The sequence below is a fragment of the Scophthalmus maximus genome, chromosome 5 (genome assembly GCF_022379125.1).
Source record: "Scophthalmus maximus strain ysfricsl-2021 chromosome 5, ASM2237912v1, whole genome shotgun sequence".
NCBI lineage: Eukaryota > Metazoa > Chordata > Actinopteri > Pleuronectiformes > Scophthalmidae > Scophthalmus > Scophthalmus maximus.
This window is the reverse complement of record NC_061519.1, coordinates 13673380-13698926: the sequence shown is the minus strand read 5'-3', so window position 1 is coordinate 13698926 and position 25547 is coordinate 13673380. Positions and strand designations below refer to the sequence as shown.

Here is a 25547-nt window from a genome sequence, read left to right as displayed (position 1 = left end):
CAGTAATTTGAAGTCCCAGCACCTCCTTGCACCTGAAGTGGGCTACATGCTTCACTTCAGGTTAGCTCCCCACCTACTCACCTCCATGTTATGAGTGTCAACACTTTCACCTCTGACTCTCTCTCTCTCTCTTTCTCTCACTCTCTCTCTCTCTCCCACAGTTTAACCTAGTAGTGCCAGTCAGCACCGGCACAGGGGGCGGCTCAGGTTTAATGTTTAAGCTTTTACTCCCGCCCTCCACACGCACACGCACACACACACACACAAACACACACACACACACACACACACACACACACACACACACACACACACACACAGCCCTGTGTGTGCTGAACCGAGCGTCCAGCACCAGGAGGGAGTGAGTCACCTGAGAGAGTCTGAAGAGGCTGAGCTCAGTGGGCCTGCTGAACACGGCGGCCATTTTACAGTAGGTGTCCGGTGCCTGTTCCCTTAAAAACAGCCACTCAAAGTCCTACGAGAGATTGACCTCCTCCAGCTGACCAGAGAGACGAGTTGGGGTCACACAAGTAAGGACGGCTGGTGGTTTAAAGATTTTTAAAAAGACATGTATTAATGTGTTTCTACTTTGATATGATGTGACAGTGTGTCAGTGACTGTTGCTGTTTATTAAGAGTATGTACTGCACAGCAGTTTGTGTTGAGTCACAGCTCAACTTAAACTCCTCTGTTATTAGTCGAGTCGGAGCTGTGCTATCGTCATGTTGTGTTACTCTGTGTAGCAGAGTCTGGCGCATTTCTGATACCTGTGAGCAATGAAAAGGATCAATCCAGTGGTTTTGCATTATTTTGGGCCATATGCCGCAAATGACATACAGAACACATTACATCGCAGTATATATATTCATACATTTATACAAGCAACTATAAACAATCTTATTACTTCCACAATCAATCAAATATAAACATGTACAGTGTGTGAGAGGGCTTTCTCATAGTAACAATCTCGAAGATAATAATATTCCAATTCTCTGAATTCCATGCAGTATTTAGTGTCTTTCAGTGCATTGTTTTGGTTTTACGGCCCATCATTTGAATATTTTTGGTTCACTGTCACTATCAAAGAGCAGGTATAAATAGCATTGTTTTTATTGGTTTTTTTGGGGGGGTTTTTACAAATTAGAGGTTTATGGAAGGTAATATCAAATTCATAATCTGAATCTTTTGCACGGAATTATTTTTTCCAGGCTATTTTTATCAGGCTTTGTGAATTATATATTTCTGACAATATGATTATGATACATTTGCTTGCATGTTTACAACACTAATTATTCATCCTGTCATACTTTCCCCCCCGTACAGTTTCTCCCTCTCCATGTCTCATAAGGATTTTGTGATTACTTGTTTTTCAATGAATTACCAAAATCAGCATTCAGCATGAAAAGCTGGAGCAAGGGCCAGGAGTCTGACAGCGCGGCTGGGTCCTCCTCTAGCAAGAGGAACTCCATCAGTGATGTACCAGTGCCTGTGTGGGTTACTCACACACACTCAGCAGATAATAGCACATATGATGTTGATGGAAACTCCACAGGCCAAACATCCAGCACTCCACCATTTGCAGAAAGGGAGGAGGATGACAAAAAAGGGAGCATGAAGGAAAAGCTGAAATCCCTCATCCCTCAGTCGTGGGGGGGCATCATCCATAGATGGACAAGAGAAAGTGACTCTGAAGCCAGCACCACGAGGATCCAGATCCTTCCCAATGGGACCAGGGTGAGTCCTCCCGTGAGTCCACTGCTTGAGCGCAGGAACTGGGCAGAATCACTGGGCAATTCCAGCCAGAACTCCCATAAGCCCTTGCTGAGGGAGAGCCCCACTGATGAGTTGCTTCACGAAGGCCCTAGAGAGGACTCCCTGCTCACCAGCATCCATCCTGCCGAGTATTACGCAGAGAAGCTGGAGGTCTATAACCAGAAGTACTCCTACTTGAAATCCTGGCCAGGCCTGCTCAGGCTTCTTGCTGGACTTGAGCTACTGTTTGGGGGCATGGTCATTGCCTGTGTCATCGCCTACATCCAGAAAGACAGCGAGTGGTCCAACTCCTATGGACTCTATAATGGTGCATATAACAATGGGCTTGGCATGTCTGGATACAGCTACAGAGGCCCCATGACTCCCTTCGTCCTGGCCGTAGCTGGCGTCACCTGGATCCTTACCTTCGGTCTTTTGGTGATGGGGATGACCATGTATTATCGCACCATCCTCCTCGACGCTCCCTGGTGGCCTCTGACGGAGGCCTTCATCAACGTGGTGCTTTTCTTGCTCTACATGGCAGCAGGGATTGTCTACCTGAATGACTTGAACCGCGGGGGGCTGTGCAACATGACAATAGGCGTGAACCCCATCATGGCCAATCTGTGCCGGGTTGATGGGGGCCAGATGGCGGGAACAGCGTTCCTCTTCATCAACATGACACTGTATCTGGGAAGCTTCCTGGTATGTCTGAAGATGTGGAGACATGAGGCTGCACGTAGGCACACGGAGTCCATTGAGAACAAGGTAGAGTTTATTAATACTATGGGAAGTTTTAGATAAAGTACAAGCTCATCATTTCTAAATTCAAAGTGGATGGGAAATATATTTTTGACAGGTTTAACTCACAGATTCTGTCAATGTCCGGCCAGTGCTTTATTCCTTTGTTCCCCTTTTACAGTCTTTGATGCTTGCCTTTCGGTGTGAGACCTAGTGTGGGCATAGCTCTGCCCAGTTCTTGTTTTTTTTGGGGGGGGTTATTTCAAGTTTGTGTCGGATAAAATTCCACATTTATTCTAGGCAACGGTAAGGGATACTATTTTTGATTTGCTTATGCACCTGCGACCACCCCAAACAACAGAGCAAATTCAATGTTATGTAGTCAGTCAAGGCAATCTGCCGTGAGCCAGTTGTCAGTATTAATATATTTTTTCTGCTGGGTGATGCCGTGGCAGTCAGCCAGGAGTCGCCCCAAAGCTGCAAACTGTTTTTCTTGACTTTATCAACCATGTAGTCCACGTTGTAAGTTAAAGGTGCAGTAGACTCCCTTGCTCTGCTGCCATGTATGACGCTTTATCAATTTAGCTTTTATAATTACTTCAAAAAATACTATGGCTACTGAGCACGACACACAGCAATAAAAAAGTGTTGTTGTATTGTGAGTTGTGACACAATTATACCTGTAAATACTGGTAACCTTTTTATATCAGTGGTAGCATGGCTTCAAACAAATAGCTAATAATATGGATTAGATAACAGTGGCCATTGCCTCTGATCTAATTTAATCAGCACATCATGCCAAATAAGTAATCCAGTACACATCTAATACGATATTTTAAGGCATTATGACAATAACGTCATAATGCTTCCCCTTATTGAACATTAACAGCTCTTTTTTTGTTGCATGTTAATATCGGTTGTTAATATGAATATATTGTTAATAACACTGCACTGGGCACATAAAACAGACATGTTTTTGTTGGTATCTTTGTGAGTATTAGTGATTGTCCCCCTCACCAGTTACCAGGCGCCTTACTGTTTGCAAACAGAGCCCATGTGATCCAGTATCACATCCACCACCCATGGGCGAGAAACAGCCTGGTCAGCTCATATATTTGATGCCAAATAAGAAAGGCTGAGAGGCCCCGGAATGAGCAGAATAATGAATTCCCTCTCCCAGCTTAGGGAATGCAGCTTCAGGGGTTTCGCTTCTTTTTTATTATTATTCTTAATCTCTATGACACGTAACCTATAATTTGCCCTTCAGCTTCTTTGTGAGCTTCTTGTGAGAATGACACAAACTTACGTACGTTATTCATTTGTTGGTTTACATTTTACCGTGTAATACTCTTTCTCTTTTAACCCTTTTGGTGACAGGAGTTTCAGCGGCCCATCCCATTGGTCCCTCCGAAAACGAAGCGGATATCATTCAAGGACGAGATGGATAAATCTCTGCGTAAAGATCATATCAGTCCACATGCACTCGCTCCCGAGGTCCACAAGAACCCAGGCAGTCTGCAGAGAGACACCGCGTCTGAATACACCCCCAAAGCATACATTGTCGCAGACTACATCATGTGAGTGAACATTTACACGATGCATGCCCTGGACGACCATCTACAGTTAGTGATATTGTTTACACACTGTACATATTATGGACGATTCTGACAACCCTACAGAAACAAAGGGTCAGAATCTGTTTGCTGTCACCATGTAATCACCACCTCTCTCTGTAGGAAGTATCCGGAGATCAGCTGTGTGGAAGAGCGCGAGAAGTACAAAGCTGTTTTCAATGACCAGTATCAGGAATACAAAGACCTTCACAGAGACATCAGCACCACCTTCAACAAGTTCAGAGAGCTGGATGCCATGATGGCACGACTCCTCCGGGACGGAAAAAGCCAGGAGGTGAGAGGGAGATGTCGTCAGCTGTTTACATATATGTTATAAATGATTTCTGTGACATGCTTCCAAGAATTAATTTTAGGTCAAAGGTCATATTTGTTATTTAAATTATTATGACAACAGATCCCTGAGTGTACATCTGTTTCTGTATGATGCAAATATGATGCAGGCGGGTATGTTTAAAATGATGATGATAAAAATAAAACTGTTTTTCAATTGCACTCATCTTGACAAGGTAACAAAGTGCTTTACAAAACATATGGGAATAAAACAGCACAGAAGACAAAAAAAGAAAGATAACAACCAAGACCACTTGGATATATTTCCATTTCTCCCTTGTAGGAGCGACAGAGGATTCAAAGAATTTTGAAGACGTATCAGCAGAAGAAAAGTGTAAGTGATTTTCAGTTTGTCAAAAAGTGAGGGCACTGGTCCACTCTTTGTGTCTGCAATAGAAGAGTGATTTGGTCATTCTGATGGTTAACCCACAGAGGAATTAGAATCACCACTGTTGTGTGAACACAAAGGTATAATTTTTTTCAACGAAGCTGGCCACTGATGCAAATAATACTGCTCCCATCAGGAAATGTGGTTAACTCTGGAAATTCTCAGTTAACGGAGCTACATTACAGATTGAACCAGGCATGACAACGGCTGGCGGAGGGAGAGCGAGAGGGGAAATTCAAAAGACAGATTTAGGTAATTGAGTTTGCAGCCAGACTAGATCATTAGATTGTTTTGTGTGTCTGTGGTTTACAGGACCCGGCCTTCCTGGAGAAAAAGCAACGCTGTGACTATCTGAAGGCCAAACTAAGCCACATCAAAAACCGGATCTGCACTTTTGACCAGCAGATCATGGCAAATGGTCAGACATAAGGAAGGACAGAAGTCAGAACAAATCAACTTTTGTCATATATCTCCCCCGCTCTTCATTCATTGTATGCTTTAAAATGTAAATTCTGCCAATAATCTCGTTGTTTTTTTTTTTACAAAAGACAATTGTAAAATTTGATGGTTCAGCCTTCATGTTGGACTATATGAATATACCTGCTCTCAGTTCTGAATCAACACTGCTTATAGAACTGCCTTCAGGACATGAGTCAGTTACACCTGTGCCCATGTGGCCCGCTGTCCCGTGATCCATCCATGCTCCAGGACAGTCTGCAATCATAATGAATCATTTTAAAAATAATCATCAAAATGCGAAGTAAGCGCTCAGTGAATTGATTGGTCTATAAACATATTGTTATAATTACCTTTGAAAAGAAAGCAAATCCTCACCATGTTGAGAAGCTGGATATTTGAAAACGTCATTTGCTTAACAAAATTACTTCAATGACTGATCAATTGTTTTAAATTGTATTTAGTTGTTGTTGTTGTTGTTGTTGTCGCACTGTATATATTCTGTTCACACTGTATATATTCTGCCTACATTGTATTATTCCTATTTTTTTATTCCATTTGTGCTTACATTGCATGTTTAATTATTTATTCCTTTTTTAACTTTCATAATTTTTAATATTTCCTTTGCTGCTGCAACATGGTGAATCTGTCCATTGTCTGACTAATAAAGGAATATCTCATCTTATCAATGAAATAAGTCATCAATTAAATCATCTGATGTTTGAGTTCTGATTGCATTTGATATTTGTAGGCAGTGTACAAATACCTCACAACCAACTGTTGTGTATATGTATTCTGGGGACTTTGATGTGCAGCCTGTAACTGTATCAGGGAGCCTGTGGCAGCAGCAGGTCAAGTGTTTCCCTGCTGGGACACGCAGTCACTCCGCTGCTCCCTCGGTGACTCAGGCAGCACGGTAGCTTTTCATTTACAGACTTTTTCTCCATAGAGGACAGAGTATCCATCATAAACATTTGACGACGCATGAAGCGGACACACGGAGACGCACGTGAATGACGCGGAATGAGGGCAGCTGCGCTGGACCGGTGCAAAGTTGAACGACGTTTCCCTCAGTGTGTGGTAAGTTGTGTGATATATCAGGGTTCTTAGTGGGTCTTTGTTCCAGTTCTCACGATATTTAAATGAATATCTCCTGTGGCATTTGTTCAGTTGGAGCTGTTAGTGACATGTTGGGAAGTTTAGAGAAGACCTTCGCGCGTAAAAATCGTTTGGAAATGATTTACACGCGTATGGCCATTGTCAAATAGAGTGGTGGGACCTTACACCTGGAATGGAAAAGAGGCAGAATATAAATATTCAATTCACCGCATTTTGTTTTCACGTGTAACCGTAAGAATGAAGCAGAGAGAATGAGGATATATTTTTAAAAAAGAGGTTCATTATAAAACAAAAATCTGTTTTGTGTTTTATTGTTTGGGTTGTTGTTTTTATAATGTAACTGTCTGGGAGTAAATTTGCAAAGTTAAATAAACTATGCAGTTGATCAAAAACACAAACACACTTGTCAGTGTACTGTCACCACACTCAGGTGACCTCACAAACACTGGAGCTGCAGCACAGGGAGGGAACAGTGTCTGTGGTTCTGGTTCTGCCCTGCAGCAAACACCACGCATGGCTGCCCCGGCTCACCTCCCACCTGCTGTCTGTCTGTCTGAATTATTGAAGGCCGTTGGGTTGAGTTCCTCCGGAGCGATGAAGTGTGGGTCAGCAATACCGGACTGAAAGTTCAGGGATGGGCTGAGGTGAACGAAGGGCAGGGGCTCATGCTGTGCTGCTTTAAGCAGTGTTCAAAAACCTAAACTGATCAAAGTGTTTGAAAGGACTAAGAAACAGTCGTTTGGCCTTATTTTATTACATTTTCCTGAGAAGTTTATGGACTCAATCTCGTTTCAAGTCTTCTCCAATCCAGCATGATATTCATTTAGTGAATGATGGTCTTATTTAGAGTAGAATGACGATGAAGCACTGCATTGCTCCTACGTCTGGTTCCATAAAACCCCAAGATGGCGCTGGTCAAAATGCTAAACTCTATGCCTCAAAATGGCAGTTCACCGAGCAACGTCGGGTTGCCACTCGGTTATAATTTGACTTTGGGTACTTTTGAAGCTGCTGCTGCTAAATACAAAGTGATATGGTGATATTTCAGTGTATGACAAGGACATTGCTAATACCATGGATTCATATAATCGTATGTTTCCTTTGTCTTACAGATGAAACTGTAGTCACATCCACTATGTATGACAGCCCTCCTGTGTACGGCCCACCCTACAGCACCACCTCCCAAAGCTTCTACCCCCCGAGGAGCGTCCATCCCCCTCAGAGCCAGTATGTCCCCTGCACCTACCATCTCCCTCCAGACTCCCACTACATGGAAGGGAATCCTCAACACTTCCACCGCTGGTTTTCTCCGCCTGGTTTTGTCAAAACCTTTGAGGGAGCCACGGTGCTCATGTGTTTCCTCATCTTCGCCTGCGTGGCTTCAACCTTGGTGTGGGATATGAATGGATTCGGGTATGGGGGTTACGGTGTTGGGGCTACAGGGGGTGTCGCGGGGACAGGGTCAGGATATTATGGAGGCAGCTACGGCTACGGCGGCTCCTACATGACCCCACAGTCGGCCAAGTCAGCGATGATTTCCATGGCAGCCATCAACTTCCTGGTTTCACTGGGCTTCCTGGTGGCGAGTTTCTCGCGGTCCCGGATGATGAGGGGATGCAGGTTTTACCTGACTGTGTTCATATGTGATATCATCCTAGCTGTCCTCCAGGTGAGTCCGCCCCACAGGGTATGAACTATGGGAAGATCCAGTCATCAAATAAAAATGATCTTTATATAATGTCTCCCCCATAATGATTTTACACTATGGTGTCATCAATGAATTGTAAGTTTCCTCCGTTTCCCAGAATGACTTTACACAGGACTCACAGGATATACTGGACATAAGAGGAAGCAAAACAAGGTGTTTCCAGTGTTTCTAGCTTCTACACCTAGTGGCTATGCTGTATCTGCAATGAATTCTGGTTCATGCCCCCTCTATGATATGGATTTCACTTTACATGAGTTCAGTCTTAGAGGCCTCTAATGGTGAATTTGCATAGTGCAACCAGCTGAATACCTCCTCGCCTCTCCTTCCAAACATATATGGGGAACCTATGGTGCCCTTCAAGTACATTGAAAACACGAACAACCCTCTTCAGCCAGTGAAGAACTGCAGAAAACCTGTATTTTGTCAAATGAGCAGCAGAGCGCCAAAATACAAAAGGTTGACGGTTTGTTGACCTTTTCAAAATGAATAGGTCAACAAACCCTACTTTTTGCCAGACCTATCATTTCTGTGCATAGCTAATATCCCACTGGTTGACAATGAAGCTTGATTCATCACTCTACTACTGTTTTACTGTACGTCGCTGACACATAATGATACTGTTTCATGGGACCTTCTAAGTTCAGGTGTTACACTGAACATGGTGAGAAAGGCAGAAACATGTCTTCATGTATGCATGTATGTATGCACAGTAATGTTATGAGAAAATACTTCAGTATCATCAGTAACGTGATTGAGCCTGCCTCTCTTTTCAGGGCATCATCGACATCATCTTTGTGATTGGAGTGAACCCAATGTCTCAGAGCTCACAGAGCATGCTGTACAACCCCATGCTGATGATGTGCCAGAACATCCAGGGCAGCCCAAGCCTCAGCGGCAGCGTGGGAGCGGGTTTTCCAGGGGGGTTCCCCATGTACAATCAATACCTGCATCACTACTGCTACATGGACCCCGAAGAGGTCATTGTTCTGTTTGATTGTAGTTTGGTGATTTCTTCCCCATCCTGGTCTATAATTTGCTTTCTTTCCTTAGGCGGTAGCATTAGTGTTGGGTCTGATGGTGGTGTTGGCTCTGTCGCTGTCTGCTTACTTCGCCTACAAGACCCGCAGCAAGATCTGGCGCCACGGCAAAGCCAACATCCACTGGGACAGTCCACTGGTCAGACCATCGGAGGGGCAAGACGTTCAGGACTGGGTTAGTAACATCTCCATCTTTAGAATTTAGAATTTTATTTTTTAAAACACTGTAAGAAAAGAGACAATAGCCCCAAGCAGTTCCAGTGGTATTTTGGTCACTGGCGTAAAGACGCTGCAGTAGCAAGACGTAAGGATGAGGGTACTTTTCTTCAGATCTCCTGAGGAAGTTGTCAACACCACTTTGGAGATAACGAAGGAGAACAGAGAAGTTTGTACACTGACGCTCTTACTTCATTATCTGGCTCCCCTGTCAATGGGAATATTTTTCTCCTTGTGGGGTTGAGTTGTTTTTGTCAATTTGTCTGTTCCACCGTCTTCCATTCCAATCACTGGGAATAGATACCGGGAGAACACTATTCGCTTCCTTGTTTCGGTCACACAATGGGTTACGCAGTTCCTTTGTGCCGTAAATCTAGTTGTAATTTTCTGGCAAAAACTGCGTCTCGTGGCCAAGAGAATGACATGGTGAAGGCAAAATCTAATAGGGGACTAATATGAGCGTGGATAGTATTGTTTTTCTATGGCCTTTACACTTTGCAATCAGTTTTCACATCATAAAGACAAGTTTAAGCCAATAAGGTGTCTATTTCTGCTTAAATTAGCCTCTTGCTGGGAAGTCAGTTGACCGAAAGTTGATACTATGAACGAGTCGATAAAAGACCAGAAGCCATGTGGCTTTACCTTTGTAATCACTTTTTACAACCTCATATTTGGTCTTTGTAGTTTCCAGCACATAGACCATTTCAAGGCCGATATGAACACATTGTTTTGATACTCATATGTTGCAAGTGACCGCAGGGTTTCACCAGCTCACATTATGTGGCTGTTGACTCACAGAGTGTCGGTGTTTATCTCCAGCACACCCAGGTTTCACTCCGACTGATTATTAACCCGACTCGTGATAACAGCTGCTCAGAAACTATGTAAAAAAATCACCAGCGGGCAACATCATAGGATCTCCTGTGAAAGGAGACGGGTCACGTGACTCTTTTAAAGTAATCCACCTCATGATCAAGAGCCGGGTTTCAGGTTACAGGTTGTTTGAACATATATATATCTCACAGTCACGATTGAAGGATGGTAAAGAACTCTGTAAATAACTCATTGTGTTCCTAAGAGACACTTGTCCTTAAATGAAATAAGCACTGTTTGACTGAACCAGTGTAGAAAACCCTTTCAAAGTCGGAGTTTCAAATGAACAAAGATTTGTTCAGTTGTCCCTTTTTTCAGATTAACGTTTGCTTACAAAATGCCCATATTTTGCGATGGTGTGAATATTGAAAAAATATCTATATCAAAATATCTTTGGTCATATGATGAAACCACCTAAACCTATATTGGGAAAAGTGGCAGTCGCTGTTACTGGTCCATCTTTGAATCAGTAGACCGCTGACCCCTCTTCACAGATTATGGTCTTACTGAGAGGACATGAGTTATGAGTAGTTCAACCAAAAAATTATTTCCTTCTCTGGCTGTTTCACTTGAAGCGTGACTGATTCCCAGGATTCGGGGCAACCACTTTCCTCGAGCGTTGGTGCTCCACCATTTATTTTGGTCATTCCACCATTTGTGTAGTCATCGTTGTAGGGCCCTGTCAAAGCTGTGCTGTTTGTTCTTCACAGCAGTCGCCTCACATGTTGTTTAGCAGTGATTAATGTATTAGAGTAGCAGTGTGCTATGAATGCATCATGTCCATCGTGACTCATTTGGGAAAAGGGAAGAAACCTATTCAGTCAGTCTATCCAGTGAGGCCTTGGCGTATATAATGTCTATCACTGTAAAGCGTGTTGCGAGTCGCTTCATCAGAATGCAAGCCCTATTCTGGGACACTCTTGTAACACAGTGGAGATGCTTGCCTTGCAGGGAGGCATATATAATGTATGTGGAATGTATAATGTATAAAAAAAGGCTTGAGTTGCCTCTGTGTTGCAGTGTGAAATCCTACAGAGCGTGGTGGTGCTAAATGATTCAGTTTGTGAAGGGGCTGCTGCACATTGGTGCAGATTGGACACCTGGTGTTTCATGCTACATTTTCATTTGACACGTGTGGAAACTGTGGTAAATGCATATGTAGGGTTCCCATGTTAAAAGCATGCACTGCATGATTTTTGAAAATTCTGTTGCTTGCATTGAAAAGGACATCCCAATTAATATTTACCAATACAAGCAAAGTCAAATCATGAGGCGATGTCAGAGTCAAACCATTAAATCAAACTCTCTCTGATTTTTAACCTTGGCAGAAAGTGCCTATTTCACAAATGCTGTCTGGACTCAACAGCACCGCGATTAATAACGTGTGAATGGAGCTGCAGCTGTCGCAGCACCTTTCCACTGCGGTGAATCCGATTCCCCGGCAGTTTCTGCCAGTTTTTTTTCTTTTTCCTCATAGATGATCATCCACTCACTGCACATTCATGAGATCCATTTCACAGGCTGCTTTTTCCAGACGCTCACATCAGCTCACTAGATCCTCATCCTTTGTGACTACACTCCGACTCAGAAGTAGGTCAAAGACTAGAAGTCATTAATGATGCATTACACAGTACATGACAGCAGATTATGTGAGGCATAATGCAGTTGTTTAGTGTGTGGTATACACTTGTCTTATTTCAGGGTGTTTCCTTTTGGCCGCGCATGTTATTTGTTATGCTGTGTTCATGGTGATATAAACACACACTCTTACACTGGAAAATAGCTTTTCTTCTAATTAATAGTCATTGAAGGAAATATTTGGAAGAGATTCTACTCTCTGGAGTTGAAGGCTGTTTTTTTATTTTACTGCTGTGTGTCTGTCTTGCTGCATGCGTACATGTCTGGCAGTGACACGGCCTCTCAACAGACAGTTTTTTTTATCACACTTTATCTGTGTAAAAAAAACTCTGCCAGAAAGATTCTCTCTTTCCAGCACAAAAAGGACTTTCTTGTGTATGGCATGATGCTAAATATATGCTTCAGAATAGTGAAAGACATACATATCACATCATTTGTATTTTGTTATTGTAGATTTTCTATCTTTTGCATCTCCTCATAAACAGAATCAAATTGTCCGCACTGTGGTGGGACAATCAAAATTTCAGTTCTGACAACACACAAAAAAGAGAAGGAAATCTGCATCAATATGTTCCCTCAAATACAAACCTCTGCATTCAGTGAAGGGATTCTGATTCCAGTTTCTTGACGCCCTCTCAGGTGAACCATGTTGGGGAGGTGCGCAGCACACAGCAGGCACCGACTGTTGTCGTGTCGGAGAGAGCCGCACCTGACCTGCGGGCGGTGAACAGTGCGGTCTCCTACGGCAACGCGACTGTCAGCATCCACAGCGAGGGAAATTACAAAAGCAACAGGTGAGCGATTGGTCGCAGTTGATGGGCCCACGGCGCACGAACACCATTAGAAATAAATGAAAAAAGCGGTGCATTCACAACATCAGTCATCAATCTGGGTGATCTGCCTTTTTGGTCTTGATCTACAGCTCCCGGGGCACGTGAAAGAAATATGTCATGATGTATGGTTTCATACGGGAAAACTTCATTTGTCAAACTCTGCACTCCTACTTTTGTAATGATTCAATTTTTCATGCAGCTACTTGGATAAAAGAGCCTGCACACTGGTTTATCGATTAATTTATTTGCCATGCTAGTGACGTTGCTGTGGATAACAACGTTGGCCTGGTGTTTGGTTGTTAGTCCCCTACTTTGGTCCAGACTGAAATATCTCAACAGCTATTTGATGGCTGTCATGGAATTAGTGTAGGGACATTCAAAGTGCCCAGGGGATGTAGACTCATGACTTTGGTGATTCACAGATTTTTCCTCTAGCGCCACCAGCAGGTAAGAATTCCAGTAACCTCAACCTGCCATCACTAGAGCACTGGTATGTTCTCCTCGTGTCTGCGTGGGGTTTTCACATGCAGCCTAGGTAAAAAGCAGACTATAAACTGACGATTGGTGTGAGTGTGAGTGGTTGTTTGTCTCTATATGTATGTCCCTGTGATGGGCTGGCGACCTGTCAGGGGTGCACCCCGCCTCTCACACACTGTCAGCTGTGACTGGAGCCAATGTGTATTGATGTGGCTGTAGACGTCCAAGCATATTTAGGCTTATAACATCATGCATCTCCCCTAGTTCCCCGGCTGACAACAGTAATCGTGAGGGCGCGGAGCCTCTGTACCAGAACAGCAGGGTCACCGTTTACTCCAGCAGCTCCTCGGACGAGACCGACGGCGTCCGAAAGCCACCTCCCCATCACGTGAAGAGGAAAGAGAGGACGGATCGGGAGCGTCGGCCTGCTGCTCAGGAGATGTTGGAGTCTCAGTATGAAACTGGGTACACCACCGGAGACACTGGCAATGAACTGGACCGGGACCAGACAGATTACCTATACAGGTGGGCCCCTGCTCTGCTGAAAGTTAGGTAGAAGAAAAAAAATTAATGTACAGCGTTAAATGCAACTAAAGCCAGGCTGCATAACATGAAAAAGATTTGAATTCAAGCTTAAATAATTGTCTTACTATGATGTTTTCATTTCTGTTATCCAACCAATTGACCAAAGGAATGACACTGAAGAGCTGTATTGTATACTTCTAATAATTGAATTGATTTTTTCATACACAACAATAGATAATATTGTAGTTTTGGGTGACAAAATGCTTGAATTTAAAGATTATCATCCAGAATCTGTGGCTTGAAGCAAGCAAAAGTCAGTCTGTCAATCAGTCAGTGTCAATACTTGGTCAAATTGATTATTTTACATCAGTCAGACAGTGTCATGTTTCCTTTAAGAAAAAATGTTTGCTCAAACACTCAGTGTTCATGCTATTGCAGAACAAAAGGTTGTAATACCACTAACACTGGTGAAAATCACCTGTGTCTTTAAGTAGGCCAACTGTTAAAATTATTTTAATTTAACTCTGGTAAGAAGACAGATAAAAAAAATATAAAAAGCTAATCCCTCTCTGTATGTGGCACAACCCAAATAATGTTTTTAATATGATTACGATTTCATGTGTCCACTTCAACGTCCCACTCCAGGCTGTACCCAGAGATATCTTCAGACGAGCAGCGGCAGCAGTACAAGCGGGAGTTTGACTCTGATCTGGCTCGCTACAAGAGCCTCTGTGCCGACATGGACGACATCAGCGACCAGATGCACAAGCTGAACCGAGAACTGGACATGTTGGACGAAGGCTCCACGAAGTACAAGGTAAGCAACAGCAGAGTGGGATAATACTGCTTCTGAAAGAATATACAGCCACAGCTGTCAGAGTCAGTACCAATCTGTCAGACTGAAACATTAAGTAGTGATGATAAACTGATTTCACTCACTTAAGTACTTTGTGCGTTTTTGTCATTAGATTTGACGATGAACAACATCATGTATTTTTGTGCTACATTTTAAGAATCTACTTAAATATTTTCGTGGCATAATTTCCGCACAATCATGTGATTGACGTTGTTTTTCTGTTCTCAGGGTGTGGCAGGGGAGTATAACCGGCTGAAAGACTATAAAAGGGTGAGTGTTTTTAGATCTGTGGCATCGAAATCAATTTTCAGACGTGAACTCTGAAAAAGGAAATTGGGTCCGGTCATTTTCACACACATCTCACATGTGAAGTACGCAGCAAAAGATTTTCTCAATGCTTGTACAATAAAAAAGTGAATTAGTTTCTCAAAATGTCAGTTCTACTACTTGTAGTACGTCTACTACTACTACTACGGTGTAGTACTGATAGTCTAATATCTGCTCTTTCCTCCAGACACCAGACCATCAAGCCAAGAAGAAGCAGAGCAAACAACTTCGGCAAAAGCTTTTCCACATCAAGCGTCTGGTAAAAATCTATGACCAAGGTCTTTGTTAGTGTGTCTCAATAACATGTCCGCACCACTGAGGACGAACACTGACAGGGCTAAAGAAACAAGGACTCGTCCCCCGTCTTCATTCAGTTTTACTGTCTGGATTGCAGCAGTTCAGCTCAGTCAGACATGTTTGACACCAATATTTACAACTCTTTAATCCCTTTATTACAATGTGAAGCTTACGACAGACTTTGCTCGTTCTTCTTGACAACTGACACCGATCACGTTTGAATTCGTCGAACATTGTGTAACATTTTCCTTTGTTACTTCTCATTTCGTGTTCACACTTAAGACACAGCAAGAAGCCCTCCACCTGTCGCCATTACAGCGACAGCATCCCCATTTAACTTAAATAGAGAATGTCTAACGAATGTCTGTTTTTGTATAGATATGTCGTGAATGAAGATTAAGAGGAGACGATAATGTAAATATTATAACGATTAAAACACTGAATATGAATACGCGCCTACAGGGATGGTACATGTTGCAGTGTTTATTTGGCATTCTACAGATGTAATTACAACACAGCTTGAAAAAACAAACATAACAAAAGACGCATTGTCATCTTTTGATTTTTTTAATAACGTTGCCATACACATGAAATTTTTTTTTAAACTTAAAAACTCAGTAACACAAACATAAGAAAACATTAATAGTATATTTATCTTTTTTTTCTCTCTTTTCTGTGACATGTTTGTGTGAGTTGTGCCTAAAAGAAGAATATCCAAATAACGTTGAGAAGGACTGGTGGCAGATCAAGAAGCAGAGTTTGATAATTTTTTTCTTCCTTTCTTGTAATTGATGAAACACGTTCTATTAAGAGTTGATTCTATGCTATGAAAATCAACTATTTTACAGTTGTGACTTTGTAAACTCGCCACTTGAAACACCACTGTGAGGTAAATCCTTGTGGACCTGTCAAATGTGGCCCCCGTCTTCTTTTAACTCGCCACAGACAGTGTGATATTTTGGCATCGAGTATCCTCCAAGTGCATCCTCATTCATCACAACATCGTCTCACATCACTCGCTACGGTAAAGATTCACTCGGATGCTTAAGAGAGGAGAGCATCTCCACGTCATAGCCGCTCTATGGCATGAAGGTAAGCGTCTGTTTTGACATCTGAACAGATGACAGAGGTATTTTTCATGTAAATACATATAAGAAAAAATGTTTAGTCGTTTAAATGAACCAACAGGGAAAGCAACACTTCAAAGGAACCTTGAATTACATATATTTAAAAAGAGGGAAATTCTCAACTTAGCAGAGATCCAAAACAACATTTGAACATGCAAAAGGACAAAGTTGGCTGTAATATATATACACATTTCAATACATTTTTCAAGGTATCAATGCCTCCAGAAGATATTAGAGTTGGTTGTAAACTAATCACCAACTGAATTTGTTGAACTCATTATCTTGAATTGTTTATTGTCCTGGAACCCAAGTTAAATTCATGTGCCAGCCAGATGTTTTCTCTATAAAAGATATTTCATGGCTGAACTCATTATATTCAGACAGTAAAACTCAAATTCGAAACACAAATGAAAAACAATGTTGGGGCTTTGTTTTTTTAAAGGTACAAGAGGTATGTAACACTCATGTCACGGGTATCCCAAATTCATACTGAATAACAAGGCAGTTGTCAAAAAAGAAGGCGGTTTCCGGTGAACAACATTTACAGAGGTTTGTGTTTAGGAAATATTGGACGAAAGCATTCTGATGTCTAGTGAGGTATTAGTCCGTTCTCTTTTTAATCTTCTCAAACTACAGCAACAGTGAGCCCTGTGAATGGATTTATAAATGCATTGTTCACTGGATGGTCAGGCAGTCACAAGAGTCCGTTCGTCTCCTTATCTCGACTCTGTGTACTAATTATTAATAATAGTAATTATTATTCTCATGTAAAAATCATCTGAGGACAATGTGATAGACTTTGGTGAGTTTTCCTTGGTTTTTTATTTCATTTCCATTTCTTTTGAGCAGTTCGTTGGCTTCCTCCTCCAGTGTTAAGGTAAGAGAGAGCGGTGAATTGAGAATTCTCTGTTCGACAACAAGTCCCTTCACTGTGTCTTATAGTCAGTTCATAGCACAACCACAGCTTTCTGATACTTCAGACCGTTCAATTAGAGTCACCATAATCATTTTGTGATAAAAACATCACTGTATCACAAATGATGAGTCGTGGGAGATGAGCTCAGTGTGGGAAAAAAATGACTCCGCTGACGTTCAGTGGCGGGGCAGTTTTGTTCTCTGGATGGATTTGTAGCAGGGTGCTGCCGCCCTCTACATGAAGCTGCAGCGTCTTTAGTCACTATGGCATGTAGGTGGTCGCATGACTGGCTGTGGCGGCCATATCGGAGCCCAGCGTGAAGAGCTGCTCTCTCGCCTGAGACCTGGCACCAGAGCAACCTGGCTCGCAACAAGACATATCCACACTGGCACTGGCTCCTGTCTCTTCTGTGGAGGCCCGTGTGGAGACAGAGGGCTTGTTTTATTTGGGAGAGGGGGGGGTTACAGTACAGTATGTATGACGGCCAGCTGGCACTCGAGTTTGATAACTACACAGATGGATGACGATGAGTCAGGAGGTTTCCTGTGGGTCCTTGTCGTCATTTATCCCAGGCGGAGACCTTGTCCATTGAGGGGGGGAGGGGGGGGGCTACTGTCCTGGGACATACGGCCAGCTGATCGAGCTTCCGGAGAGCTGCATGTCGCGGATCAGCGTCTCAATGGGTGTCTTTCCTACCAGGCGCATGAAAAAGAGCTGGGAGATGAGGCTTGCGGGAACGGCGCGCAGGGCGGGGAGGCGCAGCAGCAGGCGACCGAAGCGCTGAGGCTGACTGGGATACTGCATCCTCTCGTACTCCGTCAGAGCCACCTGAGCCTTCTCCTGCAGAGACTCCACGTGGACTGGGTCCGTTAGACCGCAGGCATCTGAGTGGGAGGGAGGAAAAGGCAGTTACTTAATAGTGTGGGCAGGTTACATAAAGAGTCGTGATGAGCTAAGAGGCAGGTTGAAACCCCAGAAAGTAACGTGATGGACAAAAATTGGGCCTCATCATATGATGTATGAGGAAAGAGACATTTAAACTCTACTAACCCCAAATATAACTAAACAGTATTTGCTTTTAATAAAAAAGCTTTTAAGAGCTATGTGTCATGGTAGAATGGAGTCAAAAATGTACAGCATTGCATATTGGTCAATGAATGCGCTAATTATACAGAACATAAAACATGTCTGCATTTTCATTAGTAAGCCAGGAGATGGTGCCACAGCAGCTAAATTCACAGTAGCTCTCCAATCACTTTCAGACAAGGGATTCTTCTTCTCAGCTACTTTTTTTTACTGCTTATTTTTATTTTTGTATCAGTAGTTTACTCGTCCCAGTCAGCCTGTGAAACAGTTGGATAAAGTCTTCTGAGTCTCTGTTAGGGCTTGTGATTGGATACAACAAAACAGAAAGCCTGTGTTAAAAACAGGAAGTGTGAAAGACATGTTTACCAACAGTGAGAGTGTAATGAAAAAAAACTGTTGTGCAATGGGAAATGGGCTCCAAACTGGTATGTAAAGTGCTTTGTCCTCTGGTCTTTTTATTTAAATTTGTGCCTCACAAAGTGTCTTCCTGCGGTGGTTTCTACAGCATTCTGTTCAAATAAAAGCAGATGAGCAGAGACAATTACCCGGTGAGAACAGTGCGATGGCCTTGAGACAGCTGTACTCAGCGGAGTCCACCTGCAGCCGGCTGAGCTTGTCCACCTGGTCCTGGAACACCCTCACCTGGTCCATGAAGGACACCACGCGCTCGGCAGACATGGGCGAGGAGTGGAAGCCGGCCGCGGCCAAAAGGGGAGCCATGTGGAGCGGCAGGGCCGACTGGGCCGCGTTGAGGATGAACAGCTCGCTCCAGCTCAGCCTCAGCAGGGCCACCTGTGGATTTGTGAGTGTGTTAATCACCCCTACGTTGTTCTCATCCATTTTTAATATTCACTGCATTCATTGTATATTTATACTTGATGTCGACACAATTCCTCCAACCTTTCCCGTCGGATTCTTTCAGATATTCCAGAGAGAAATTCATCCGCATCAAACAACATATTTTTAAATAATTTTATATGAAATTGCATCTACCGACCTGGTCTGAAACAGGCAGCTCAGGGAAATAGGGGATGGTTCTGGCCCACTCCACGGTGCTGAAGAGTAGCCTGGCAGCCAGTTCACAGATATTATCAATGCCCATGGCGTTATCCGGTCCGGCCTGTTGGTTGTACTGGTGCCCATAGCGACTGCTGGGATAAGGCTCGGCTCGAAGCAGCTGAGAAATTAGCTCTGACACTGGCTGACCTCCGCCACTTCCTCCATTGTTATTATAAAACTCACCGCCTCCGAGACCACTGGCGCCACCTATGGGCGTGATGGAGGGGCTGAGGCTCGCCTGAGGTGGGATGCGACCGCGTTGAACTGCTGTAGTTTGGTTGGGGGACAAAGGGGAGGAGAGGAGAGGTGATGGAAAGAAGAAGAGAAGATGAGAAGAGGACAAGAATTGTGAAGGATAGGGAGGAGGAGGAGGAGGGATTTGGAGATAAAAATGGAGAGGAAGAAAAGTTAAAACGGAGTTCATCCGGTGGTGAGCGTCAGATTATCAGCAGACAGGTATGACTTGATTAGGAAACTATTCTTCCGGATTAAAAGGAGGCACAGCCGAGCCCAGATTGATCCCTCGACGCGAAACCAGGAAAGAAATATTCATTTTCAGAAATGTAATGACTTTGAGGCAACAATTTACTTTCCATTAAAACTCTAATTAACTGCAATATTAACTCTGGAGGAGAATTACAACATGCTGTTGCAGACACCTTAGTATTATCATCCGTATACCCACAGAGGACTGTTTCTGAGCTCAAACCCACCCTACGAGACCAAGAACGTCACCGAGCATAGAGAAAGTACCGTAGCCATAACAGACGGCATTACCACCAGCACAGAGAGCAGAGCAGCCTCTTGGATAGAGACTCCTTCATTTGGGAATAGGATTTCATGTGGTAAGCAACGGCTCCTGCTTAAGTATCCTTCAGCAAGACACTGACTCCTTTCCAAGCAAAGGAATCCTGCTCGGTCACTGAATCTGACCTCTGACCTCCCTGTGGGGGCGGTCAAGCAGAGGGAATTTCCCTGTGGGGAGCCATTAAGTGTCTAATGAGCATGATTTATGATCTGTGAGTGTCAGATAAAAACAACTCGTAAAACCTCCAAAACCACATCTAAAGGCTATTAACAAACATTGAAAATGTCAAATATATTGTCTATTTGTATTGAAATGCAGAGTATTTATCTTATGTTTGTCTCTTTGTGTTTCTATCAGCAGGATATTTAATAATGCATTGACCGGCCTCTGCCGCTTAAGGTGAAATCCCCATATTGGATTCTTCTCGGTCGAGCCAACGAGTCAGACGGTTCCTGCTTCAGCTTCAACCAGGGGCTTAAGGCTCTGGGACGCAGGTGTCTTTGCGCTCCATCCCTCTCAGTCACTCTTATGCAGGCACTAGATTAAGCCACTTAGTACGTGGCACTGAGCTGACACGCATGGCTAGCTTAGACATGATAGGGCCTCGACACCAATGTGTGGCATTTTCTCTGCTCTTTGGAGCTCATGGAGCAGAGGATAAAAGATAATGGCTAACGCTAATTTAAATAAGATTGATTTTTTTTCCCCTTTACAACTGATGGGAGTAATGAGAAGTCTCTTCATTGAACTAAATATCAGCTCAAGTGCAAAACTTGCAGCATTATACAAGTGCGATCCCAGCGTGCCCCACGGTATCTCGCGCAGGTTTCTTAAGGATCAGAATGAATGAAGTTTTTACGGATGAGTATCAGACAGATACCTTCTTTGCGCATGCCAACGCGGAAACACTTCTTCAGGCGACAGTACTGGCACTGGTTCCTGTGGTGCTGGTCGATCTGACACTCCCTGTTTGACCTGAGAACACAAAGAAAACATGATGGGACTTGGGGTTGGAGTGAGGATGTCGAAAATGTCCGAACCCTTTGACAAACGTATAAACGGTACTGCTGCAGTGATGAAATGATTTGCAAGTGCCTACCGCCTTTAACAGACACAGATTACAGACAGATTATTACAAAAGCAGTGATCTTGAATATTGATATTATTATTGATTGTTCAATTTTAAAACATGTCAAGGTCAATTCCAGCTTCAAAAATCTTGTGATGGACCGTATGTCATAATGTTATGACGTTTGACAGACTGAATTATTAATTTGTTGACTGTACAAATAAACTGTAGATTAATTGAAAAGTAAAAAATATTGCTGCAACCCTGACACTTTAACTTAGGAACTAAAAGAAGCATGAGTTGAACCATTCACCAAATTTGAACACATCTCCATATCAAATATGACTTTTCACTCCTGATGGGTTGATGGACAAAATGAATGATGGTACACAGACATTGGAGCAAAGAAAGGGCACCGACCAATGAGTATATTTTATCAAAGGTTCATCTTTTAAAATCGTTATGAAATGTCAATGTCATCACTGGCATTTTTCACTATCCAAATGGCAAATGATATTCAATGTCCTGTGATACAAGACAAAGACAACCTGCAAAATCATCACATTTGAGAACGAAACCAGAAACTGTACCCAAAAAACTAAAAGGATTATCAGCATAGACGGGGAATAACTGTTGGATTCAATGGACTAATTGTTGCAGCTCGAGGATAAGTCCCTTTGTGTAAATGTGACTAAATGTGATTTTCACAAAGTCTGATTATTTTTAACAATCAAGTTAAAAGAAGTGTTTAATGCTTTGCTCCTCACACAAAGCTCATCTAGACATGTTGTAAAGAGACAACAATACATGACTCATATCCTCCATTACCATCATCTGTTCATCATCATCATCCATCAGCGCGCGCGTGTACACACACACACACACACACACACACACACGAGCTGTGGCTGCAGCTCGTGTGCAAACTCGATTAGCTGCGGGGGCTATCCATTTAAAGTAAAACTACACTACCCACAATGCACCGCTCACCTGCAGGTGTAGCTGAGGTTGCGCCGCACGCTCCTCTTGAAGAAGCTCTTGCAGCCCTCGCAGGTGAACACGCCGTAGTGCTTCCCGCTCGACTTGTCCCCGCACACCACGCAGTCCACCACGCACGCCTTGTCGTCGTCCCCGGCCTCCATGTCGCTGCCGCCCGCCTGCGGGGAGCCGTCCTCCTCCTCGCCCCCCCGCAGGTAGCCCTTTTCCCCCAGGCCGTTCGTGCCCCCGTTGGGATCTCCCCAGCCCCCACTCACCATGGCCATCGCTTGGTTACCGAACCACCGCGGGGGGAAACGGGACAGGCGGCCGAGATCCCTGTTTGCTGACAAGGTAACATGCAAAAAAAAAAAAAAAAAGTCCTAGGCGTGTTTGTGTGTCGTCGTCTTCACCTGGAGAGAATTCGCGGCGCTCTCATGTGTTAATGAGCGCGTGCAGCGAGGAGGGGGCGGGGCCTCCGCTCGACGAGCACAAGTCGATGAGGGGGGGGGGGAAACAAGAGGCAGCTCAGGCTCCTCCCACTCCACTGTGACCTGGAAACAGTCCTCAGCGTGGCAACTTTTTCTTCTGCGAGCCTCCACAACTCCTCTGATCCTCTTCCACTCGTCGCCTCTGTGTGTTGTGTCCGTCGTGTCCTCCCTTTCTCCCCGAGACGGTCGGTGATCCGCCCGACCAGCCCCACGCCGTCCGGTCAGACCAGTCTTTCAGCCGAGGAAAACCCTTTTCACGGGGAACAATGTGTCAAACACACACGAGAAAAGAGAACATTATTAAAACATATTAGAGAGAGAGAAGAAAGAAGGGGGCAAATGGCACGAGGTGAACGTCTTCTTTCACCACACACACACACACACACCTCCCGCTCGGTCTCTGTAGCAACAGTAATGGCTGCAGAAGGACCTCTGTAGCTGGCCGCAGCACATGCCTGGAGAGGCGCTCGACCGGCCCTCTTAAAGCACCACCGACACCCGACACGTCTGTTACTCCCTCGTTCCAATGAGCGTCCAGCCCGCGTGGCGTGGGGCTTACCTCGGGGCGATCATCCACGCGGTTCCCCTGGCTGGGTGGAATGGAACATAGGGAGCAGTCGTCGTCGTCCTCCGTCCCTCCGTCCGCCGAGGCTGAGGGCGCAGCTCATCGCCTCCTCTCCGGCTCCGATCCTCCCAGCGGCGGCAGCATTTCGTCCCGCGGCGAAATCAACTCAGTAACAACAACAACAACAACAACATCACTTTCGTGTGGCGGTGGTGGTCGTCTTCTTGTTCCGATGCACACCGCGCGAGTAGGGAGGAAGTGTTCTCCCCCTCCGTGTCCTCCGTGTCGCTTCCTTTTCCAGGGGCGAGGAGACGAAGAATGAGAGAGGGTCGGAGAGAGCGTCCGCCCCGGCTCGGCCCTGCGCAGTGCCCGTGCTTCCTCTCCGGGCACTCATGCAGGCTTCTCCCCTCCCGGCTTTTGTCAATGCTTGACCACCAAGAACTAATCACTTGCGGGCCTATAGGCCTGTGTGCTGTTTCTCCTTCGTGTGTGTGTGTGTGTGAGAGAAGCCCTTTGACGAGCAGGAGGTGGGGGTGGAAAGGATGGGTGCTCCTCTCCCCCCCCTCTCTGTCTCTCTCTCTCTCTCTCTCTCTCTCTCTCTCTCTCTCTCTCTCTCTCTATCCCCTTTCAGCTTCTGGGTCAACAAATCAATTAATGATTCAAAAAAAAAAATGTCCAGAGCTGGAGACTGGCCAGATTTCTTCTCAGCATTTGCTCTCTTTTTTTTTGTTATCCCCCTCTCCTCCTTTTTTCTCTTTTCCTCATCTGCCCTGTTTTCCTCCAACCTATTTGTGTGTTTGAGGGAGAGAGAGATCAAGCAAGAGGGAGGGAGGGAGGGTGTGTGTGCGGGGGGAGGGGGCTCTGTGTGTGTGTGTGTGTGTGTGTGTGCGTGTGTGTGTGTGTGTGTGTGTGTTCACTCCCAGGGATTTGACACTGCTATTCAAGCTCTGCGGTTACCATGGTGCCGGCTGCCTTATATGGCCATTGGAGTCAAAGAGCAAAGAGAGTGGGCTGTGTGGGGCAGCACACACACACACACAAACACAAACACATGCAGGAAAAATGTGGAGGCTCTTTCTCCTCAGAGATGCAGAACGCATGACCCCAAGGCTTCAAAAACCACCCTGACAATAGCAGATTACCCCGAAGCCCTGCAACAAACACAAACAAGCCGAACTCCTGCTCGCCCTTTCAGAAGGCAATCGAAAAATGATGCTCCCGGAAGTTTTTAAACTCCAGCTCACAATTCGTTTGAAGCCGACCACAGCGGCGGCTAGGTGAGCTTCATTTCTCTAAGCAAACAGTTTCTCTCTCTGTTCCATTAAAAAAAAAAAAACTTTGATCCAGCTCGTATTCGTGCGAGCAGCCTGCCTCAGAACAGCTTATTGTGCTGGAAATAAAGGTTACCATTTTGTGGTCATTGCTCATTTCTCAAAGGGCGTCTGTCTCCTCGCTTTGTGGCACACATGGTGATTTGTGTTGGAGGTTACCCCGAGAGGTCAAACTGACTTTCACACCCCTGTCATGGTTAAGAGCCCAGGGTCAGATGCAGATAAAGGAGAGGAGAGGGCGCACGACAACCCTGGATAAGAGCTTTAAGAGATAAAGTGATGGATCTGCTTGTAGACGTGCAGCGCTGTGGGGATGGGGGTTGCAATCACAGATATGGAGGGATGAAAGTGGCGGTGCCCTTAAGAGATTCACTATGTGCAACTTGTTGTCTTATCTGGGGAGCAATTGCAGAGATTTTTTACAGGCATTCAATTCCCCCACGGACACTTTTATGGCATTCCTAAATCTAAACCCAGCTTTACCCCCCGGAGGACCGAATTGTGTGTATGTGACAGAGGAGCATTGTCGTGGCCATTGTGCAGCTAATGGATCATCAGAGGGGTGTGTGTAAGAGAGTGTGTGTTAATTTGAATGAAAGTCCCTTTAATTAGGCCACTGTGCCTGCTTATTGTCACTTCTGGTGTTGGGAAAGATTAGGCTTGTCAAATAAAGGGGGCTTGTAAAGGACGGTGTTTTCAGTGTGTGTGTGTATTAGAAGATGAGATATCCAATAGTGGTGAACCTGAAAATCAGCACATCTGTGTATATTGATTCCATTTATCCTTGTTTTAGAGTAGATATCAGAAAAATTGGCATGCTCTAATTAGAGCCATTTTTATGGTTAAGGCAAAGGTTATTTTATGAATGAATTCAAGCATTTATTCTAACACTTGGAGTTTATTTTCTGTAATAT

General features: G+C 44.3%; 2 protein-coding genes across 4 annotated transcripts; one reads left to right on the top strand and one right to left on the bottom strand.

The window, feature by feature from the left end:
• The first annotated feature begins 340 nt into the window (after positions 1-340).
• LOC118310355 lies at positions 341-15667 on the top strand. The gene is made up of 14 exons (XM_047331845.1): positions 341-530; positions 1323-2519; positions 3870-4069; positions 4229-4400; positions 4740-4790; positions 5157-5262; positions 7532-8088; positions 8901-9104; positions 9178-9339; positions 12531-12685; positions 13466-13726; positions 14372-14543; positions 14811-14852; positions 15097-15667. The coding sequence occupies exons 2-14, from the start codon at positions 1398-1400 to the stop codon at positions 15196-15198; spliced, it is 3306 nt and encodes a 1101-aa protein (XP_047187801.1). The 5' UTR covers positions 341-530; positions 1323-1397; the 3' UTR covers positions 15199-15667.
• A 6-nt stretch (positions 15668-15673) lies between these two features.
• Positions 15674-23790, bottom strand: nr2f6a (nuclear receptor subfamily 2, group F, member 6a). 3 transcript variants are annotated; one of them, XM_035633223.2, is made up of 6 exons: positions 23124-23790; positions 22262-22987; positions 21083-21177; positions 19333-19661; positions 18881-19127; positions 15674-18133 (listed from the first exon to the last, which is right to left on the bottom strand). In XM_035633223.2, the coding sequence occupies exons 2-6, from the start codon at positions 22531-22533 to the stop codon at positions 17859-17861; spliced, it is 1218 nt and encodes a 405-aa protein (XP_035489116.1). In that variant the 5' UTR covers positions 22534-22987; positions 23124-23790; the 3' UTR covers positions 15674-17858. The 3 variants fall into 3 exon arrangements, with proteins under 3 accessions (XP_035489116.1, XP_035489115.1, XP_035489117.1); XM_035633222.2 differs by having other exon boundaries at positions 23297-23790; XM_035633224.2 differs by having other exon boundaries at positions 19333-19658; positions 23297-23790.
• Positions 23791-25547: the final 1757 nt, after the last annotated feature.

Excerpts from the sequence above, each read along its gene's own strand:
- LOC118310355 (XM_047331845.1), top strand. The coding sequence starts at position 1,398 with ATGAAAAGCTGGAGCAAGGGCCAGGAGTCTGACAGCGCGGCTGGGTCC. Across the intron at positions 4,401-4,739 it reads GGGACGGAAAAAGCCAGGAG|GAGCGACAGAGGATTCAAAG; the intron begins GTGAGAGGGAGA and ends TCTCCCTTGTAG. Across the intron at positions 8,089-8,900 it reads TCATCCTAGCTGTCCTCCAG|GGCATCATCGACATCATCTT; the intron begins GTGAGTCCGCCC and ends CTCTCTTTTCAG.
- nr2f6a (XM_035633223.2), bottom strand. The coding sequence starts at position 22,533 with ATGGCCATGGTGAGTGGGGGCTGGGGAGATCCCAACGGGGGCACGAAC. Across the intron at positions 19,662-21,082 it reads CGTTGGCATGCGCAAAGAAG|CAGTTCAACGCGGTCGCATC; the intron begins GTATCTGTCTGA and ends ACCAAACTACAG. Across the intron at positions 18,134-18,880 it reads CATCGCACTGTTCTCACCGG|ATGCCTGCGGTCTAACGGAC; the intron begins GTAATTGTCTCT and ends CCTCCCACTCAG.